Source organism: Corvus brachyrhynchos, unplaced genomic scaffold, assembly GCF_000691975.1.
Source record: "Corvus brachyrhynchos isolate BGI_N302 unplaced genomic scaffold, ASM69197v1 scaffold97, whole genome shotgun sequence".
NCBI lineage: Eukaryota > Metazoa > Chordata > Aves > Passeriformes > Corvidae > Corvus > Corvus brachyrhynchos.
This window is the reverse complement of record NW_008239758.1, coordinates 2,344,350-2,351,253: the sequence shown is the minus strand read 5'-3', so window position 1 is coordinate 2,351,253 and position 6,904 is coordinate 2,344,350. Positions and strand designations below refer to the sequence as shown.

At 36.9% G+C, this 6,904-nt stretch overlaps 1 protein-coding gene across 2 annotated transcripts; it reads right to left on the bottom strand.

Moving 5' to 3' along the window:
* Positions 1-297: 297 nt before the first annotated feature.
* Positions 298-6,877, bottom strand: DUT (deoxyuridine triphosphatase). Of its 2 annotated transcripts, XM_008640034.2 has the most exons (6): positions 5,623-6,856; positions 5,396-5,487; positions 4,281-4,325; positions 2,109-2,183; positions 1,116-1,186; positions 298-695 (listed from the first exon to the last, which is right to left on the bottom strand). In XM_008640034.2, the coding sequence occupies exons 1-6, from the start codon at positions 5,667-5,669 to the stop codon at positions 639-641; spliced, it is 387 nt and encodes a 128-aa protein (XP_008638256.2). In that variant the 5' UTR covers positions 5,670-6,856; the 3' UTR covers positions 298-638. The 2 variants fall into 2 exon arrangements, with proteins under 2 accessions (XP_008638256.2, XP_017598124.1); XM_017742635.1 differs by lacking the exon at positions 4,281-4,325 and having other exon boundaries at positions 5,623-6,877.
* Positions 6,878-6,904: the final 27 nt, after the last annotated feature.

Sequence of the window (6,904 nt, the reverse complement as noted above, 5' to 3'; positions counted from 1 at the left end):
GAGTTGTGTTACTCAGCTCAAACACTGTATTGCTTTTTCTTTTAAAATAAGAGAACTCAAAAATTGGCCACTTGAAGATCAGCTAAGGATCAAAGTCAGAACTAGCTTTGAACAGAAAGACAAGTATTTGGATAGATTGTAGAAGACGAAATATTAAATATCTTTGTCTTATTCTGAGTTAGGGGTCAGAGTGTGAACTCCTATAGATACTGTCACTGATGCTGTATGAAATAGGCTCTCGGTATGAAATCCTGAGCCATGTGGAAGATAGGTTTCAGAAGTCTAACACAAACTGGCAAGGGAACAATTGGCCATTTTAATTTAGGTGAATAAAATCAAAAAATAATAAAATTATGTTTTAATTTATTACAGTATAATTGCCATATAAACAATGCATTCTTACTGCTGAGGACCAAACATCTTGAAAGACAAAATAATACATGAACTAGTAAGTCAAGCCAGTCATGCACATTTCCTCATTATGCAGACAAATTCACTGGAGGATAGATACAGAGAAGTCTCAATAAAACTTGAAATATTTTTATGAACTCCAAAAATCCTACTTCTAATTCAGATGAAAATTTAGAAATAGTGTAACAACAACAAAAATATACATAGAAAGCAGATTCAAGTAATTTTCAGTTTTTTCCAGTAGAACCAAAGCCACCTTCACCACGTTCTGTATCATCCAGAGCCTGAAAGATATCAATTATGATAAGCTGGTTTAGTGCCTTAACTTGCCTTTTGTTTCTATACAACAGATATTGTCTATCATTTACTTGTAACAAGAGCTATAATTAAGAAACCAAAAAATGTACATGAGATGCTTTAGACTCTCTTTTGTACAAGCTTAAACAAATGCTTGTGAGGCAAACACTTCTAGTACACACTGAACTGTTTCTCAAAAACTCTGAAAACTTGCAAAAAAAAAAAATCCACCCAAGTGCATACAAAGAATCAAGACTTTCATTCTGGTAGCACTGCTGCTATGCAGTTTTTCCACTGAAAGTAATTTCAGCAAAGTATTTATCTGTATAATAAATTTCATCCTATATACAAGTATCTTAAACTATTAGTCATTGAAAAATGCAGAAATATTTTATTTGGCAACTTACTTCAACTTCTTCTAGCTCAGGATAATAAATGCGTTCACAGATGAGCTGGGCAATTCTATCCCCTTTTTTAACTGCAGAGAAGTTAAAATATTAGTTCCTTCAAAAAAGTGAATAATTAATACAGACTTTAGACAATCTCCTGTCAAAAATATCAGAATACTTATTTGAGACTTAGTTAAACAGATGTTAACAGTCCCAGAAAAACACAGGTTAAGATAAACTTCGGTTGGGTCCTTTTAAGGTGAAGTGTCAGCAGCTGTACCAGCTCAAGGCCTTTCCATTCATTCTTTGCTGCTGTACTCTGGCATCTTAATTCTTTCTGCTGAAGTACTGCAGAGATGGAGAGACAGCTGCATGGATAATGTAGCTGTTTTCTGAACTAGACCCAGGAATTTGGGGAGAAAAAGGCAAACTGATAAAAGGAAAACAGTGTTTCTCACTACTAACCAATATGGCTCACAGAACTTCCAAAAGAAGCTTGTGCTGTGAAGATGCAGAAGAGGCCACAAAAACACTGGCAATATTTTAACTGGGCACTGAAGCTTAAAACTGACTTTTTGCAAAAAGACAGCATAATAAAGGGAAAATCCTGTCTTTATTACTCCAGTTTTGCAGGATTCTGGAGAAGTTTTTATCTCAAATACTACTCAGCTGATTTTTTTTTTTTCAGAGAAAGGTAGAAACTTAATACAAAGTTGCACTTCAGTACAGCTTGTGAATCTAAAGCTTAGCTAAGAAGGGTTGGTTTGGTTTGTTTTTGTGGTGGCATGGTGGTTTTGGGGGTGTTTTTATTGCATGCTGCTTAATTTGCTATGAGTAGAATCTTTTCATGTTCCCTTGACAGGACATTACTAAGTATCTATGTTTTTGTTAACTGAGAGAAGAAAAATGTTCCCAGCTAATTCTACCTCGGCAAAAACTTTTAAAGAAAAAATTAGTTTATCATTCCCAGTCAGATGGCTGAAAATAGGCTCTGCCAGGCTTAACAGTTACCTTCAAAAGTTTCCTTGCCGAAGTTGAACAGTACCACACCAACATTTCCCCTGTAATCCTCATCAATAACACCAGCTGTCATGAGAAAGAATTGAGAGAGATATCCAGTTAGTGTCAGTATATGAGAACTAGATTAGATAAGGTTTAGATTAATAAATGATTACAGTATCTCATACTGACATCCTTTATACTACTGATGCACAGTTAGACAATACGTATGCAAATACTGAGACTGAAACATAGATTTAGAAGAAACATAAAGATTTTAGTTATAGGCTAGCTGTGTTGAAATGAGTTAGAATAGGAAGGAATTTGGGCCCAGCTAGACTTAATTAAAATAGTTAAGAGAGCTGGACCTGAAATGGGTTCTAAAATGTTAGTAACTGATTACCAAATAATTGATGATCTGTCATTTGTATGTTTGCTTAGCTGTGCTTAGAACGAGGAATAGAAACTTTGATAAGTTGATGTAGGGAACAAGGACAATTACCAATTTCCTCCCTTGGTGGGAACCCGTTCAAAAGTCATGCAAGAAGAAACTTAGAGGTCACTAAAGTAATTAGGATTGTTAAAGTTCAGAAAGGCAAAAAGGTCAAAATGAGGAGGATGAGTTACTTCATCTTTTTTGGGACCACTGACCCAATTCAAGACCACCAGCTCCATTCAGGACACACACTATGCATGCTTAATGACATTTAAGCTCATTTCATGTAAGCTTCATACGAAGCGGAGAATGGGAGGTGTTAATGTTATGAATATACATTTGTATTTTGGATATTCATAATATTTGGAAATAAAAAGTATCATGCTCGCTTGGATCGGGGCCCTGCGTCTTAGGGAGCCATCCCACACAGTGCCTGGCACCAAATAAAACATGCCCTTTCTAACTCTAAACTGTTAGAGAGCTTTTGTCCGTCTCAGTTGGATATCGATATTAGATCAATATTCATATTTTGGTAAATCAAGACATCTAAAAATGCTAATCAGTCTTGCAAAAGGAATTGAAAAACACCACCACATGTCAAGAAATGCTTTACCTCTGTACTACTAATTTTAGTAGTAATACCCTATCTGAAATCAAGACAGCTGGATCAAATTCAGGCTCCATTTGTTCTGCTAACTTCAGCTCTTTCAGTGGTAAGCAGAAATCTGTTTTCAACTCCTAACATTTCATTTGAGAGCTATGGATTTGCACAGATCCAAATCCTGTACCTCTGGCAACGTAACAGAATCAGAGCTGTAAGGATATTATTGTCATACAGCTATATTCAAGACTACAAAACTAGCTCACTCTTGTATTTTGCATGACTGTATTAGCTACACAGTTCAGAAGATTATCTACCAGTGCACATTAAAATAATTATATTCTGCTTCTTTGCCAGGAAACATATTTCCAGTAGAAAACAGGAGTTTGGGCCTCCCTGTGGTCCCAAGTATGTATTTTGAAGTCTACTTGCAGAAATAATTTAAATACTAAAATTAAATGCCATTCCAAGACATTCCCAGACTCATACAAAGTACTACCTTTAGAGATTACGAGTACCAGAGGAAACTGTAGTATGACTGCACCTTCAAGTTTTAATGTTGAGCCACAAAAATGCACATTTAAGAATAAAAACCTGGATTTTAAATTAGTTTCTTCAGCTTTGTGAAAAAATTGTAGCGCATATGATCCATAGTTACCATGCAATCTTTGCTCTGGTTCTAGTGCGGAAAAGGTATTTACACAACTCTCTTATGTAATGTTTTGGATAAATCCAAAGGCATTTCTGAACAGCTCCCTAATTAAGGTGCTAGTAACACTGGGAGTATCCCCTGAGTTTTGAAAATTTAGAAAAACATGCATTTCTCAAGTTAACTTGCTGGTTAAAAAAATGGATAAAGCAGAATATAGTAAGTCATCTTTAATGCCTAAACCAAAAAATAACTTCTACGGCAGGCACTGCCTACAAAAGTACTACAGTTATTACTTTAAAAAATCAGTACTATTTTTTATAATTAAGCCAGTTTTAACATAATCATGATGCACTGTCTCTCTCAGGTGTTATCCAGGTATCTCCTTTTGCCAGATTACCCATGAAGCCATCATTTATTTACACATTACACTGTGAAACTAAGGCACTTCCGTGATCAGTATTTACCAAGGATTACTAAAAAGAACAAAAAGTTTACCTCCAACATCTATGAAGTGCTTTGCAGCTAAACCAGAACGTGGTGCTAGAAAAGAATTTTTTTTGTAAGTATTACAATTTATTTCTTTAAAAAGACAGTATTTATAGGTTATACAGTGTGTTTGCACAGTCTTGTTTCCACAGTCTTTTAAAAATTAACGTATTACAGGAATTACTGTAAGAGTTTACGTATATATTAAAAGGAGTAACAGGCTACAATAAAATTGCAATCTTTAAGTGGTAGAAATATATCTTTATTTGACCTGCAATTGCAGAGCAGGTTTCTCCATGGAAGGCAACTGGAGCAGACAAGGACTGTCTAATATTAGTTTATTTTTGGTGACTACCACTGGTTTGACATCATCTTAGAAGAATATTAGGTCAATCCATTTAAGTTACAATGGAAAACAATATTTGGCAAGCAACTTCCTAAGCAGTATTATACACAGACAAATTACGTGTGGGGATTTGGGGTTTTATTTACCTTAGTCTACTGTGATGAGGAGCTAAAAATGATACGATCTTCAAAATTTTCTTTGGGATAAGAGAAATGCACGTGTGTTTTCCTTTTACATAAAAGGACCTGGCAAACTCTGATCATGTTCTCCCCCTGGAGTGGCTATTGCTTTTTCACTTTACATATTTATACATAATTCAGATAAAGAACACACAAAATGAACAGAACATCTTGTACAGGTTCTCTCAAGTATTCTGTCACCAAATGTAATCAAATTCTACTACACTGTTACTCTGGGGTTAATTTTTAAACATACAGGGATGCATTTTCTGTATGTCCACTACCTATTGGTCTTTCTGATTTGAATTTGAAACTGCAGAGAAACAATGAACTACTGCAGAGCCTATGAAGTTGTATGTAGAGTACAAGCCTTTTTGCTGATCATCCTTTTGTCACTTGACATACACCAAACCTCAAATGCATTTGACAACAGGTAACAGGAAAATCTCTGCTACAAGATTTAGCAAATCACACAGCCACGTGGCATCCCTTTTTTGTGTAGACTAATTCTGAAAGCTTTAAGCAGAATCTAAATGGGAAGATGGCGTCAAACTCGTTCTACAATGACTCTGCAGCCTTTTCACAGCTTGTGTACTCACCTACTCGGCCATAGCATCCAGAAGGAAGTGCTATTTGAATGTCTGTTTTCACCACAGCCTTTTCCATGGGTGGTATCACACAGTCATAGGCACTACATTAAAGAAAGAAACATTAGTTTATATAGAATACCTCTTAAAGTTTCTTTACTGTAACTTGAGGTACAAAATTACCCAGAATTAATCTGCCTGGGAATTTATATCATGAAATTTAGACAACAAATACTTACGGATTTGCAAAATTTAATGCACATCCTAAACCACAAGATGTTGCCATTCTGATGATGCTAGTTTAAGATTCCAGAAGTGTCATTTGAACAGCATACTCCTGCAATGGCCAGTTTTAAATGTTTTTTTAATTGGTAAGATAGACAAAAGATACAAGTTTAAAGAAACCATTAGGTGAACGTGGTTCTGCATTTTTTTGTGCAAAAGCAGAAACTTTACAGATAATACGCTCTGATTAAGCTTTCTACAGCAGATGAACTAGTTGTAATCAAAATTAATAATCTATTAAGTTAACTTTTAGGCAACAATGTTTTTTTCTGAGCTGTCTGACAGTTCATGATTCACATAATTCACCTGGGAACTCTGAACTACAGAGATTTTAAGAACTTGCTGAAGTTACCCAACTGAAGGCTTAATGAAAGGCAGTGGTGACAATACTTGTCATATCTGGACCTTGGCAAAGAACTGTTTTTTTTAAACACTGGAAGCACTGAAAGGTTTTCTATAAAACAGACTTTTTCCAGGTCTACAGTGCACCATTGGAACAAGAACAAAAACAAACCTGGTGAGACAAAAGGGATAAAAAGAAAAAAGGGTGAAGTGTGGTGAAATAAATCTTCAGGAAAGAGGTCAGCAAGGCGAAGGAAGAAAAAGGCTGTGATTATTCCAAGTAATACTTAAAAAGGTAAGTTAAAAGTGGTGGCAGCAAAGTTCACACGTAACTAGTGACTTGATCACAGAAGCACTATGCAAACAACCACAAGTCTAGCTACAGGTATTCCTGAATATATAGTGAAAACCATTGAACAAGGGTCATTATAAATTCAAACAAACCAAAACCCAAGTCCGTACACCAACGCAGATGGTTTCCAGCCAGGACCGCTATCAAACTGCTACAACGCCCTTTGGCAGGCAGCACCCCGGACCCAAGAGGAAAGCAGAAAAGCACAAGTGCTGGCAAGGAGGGCCGATGTGTGCTACCATTTTTTCATTTCAAAAGGAACGCGCCCGGCCGTTGTGGGCACCACCAGCAATTCCGCATGCTGTGTCAAGCCTGACTTTTAGCCAACGACTGCATCTCTGCCTGATGAAATCAATGCTGTAGCACAGCTGGATCACGGATACTCGAAAGTGGTCAGGGATGGAGGAGCAAGGGACCTACGACTTGGTCAGCTCTGGCCTCCTCTCCTGCATGGCCAGCGAGCCTGGCCGGGGGGTCGGCTCGGCAAGAGGCCACGAGAGCGCTCTCAGCCGCCGGAGCCCCTGCCCAGGGCTCACCGAGCG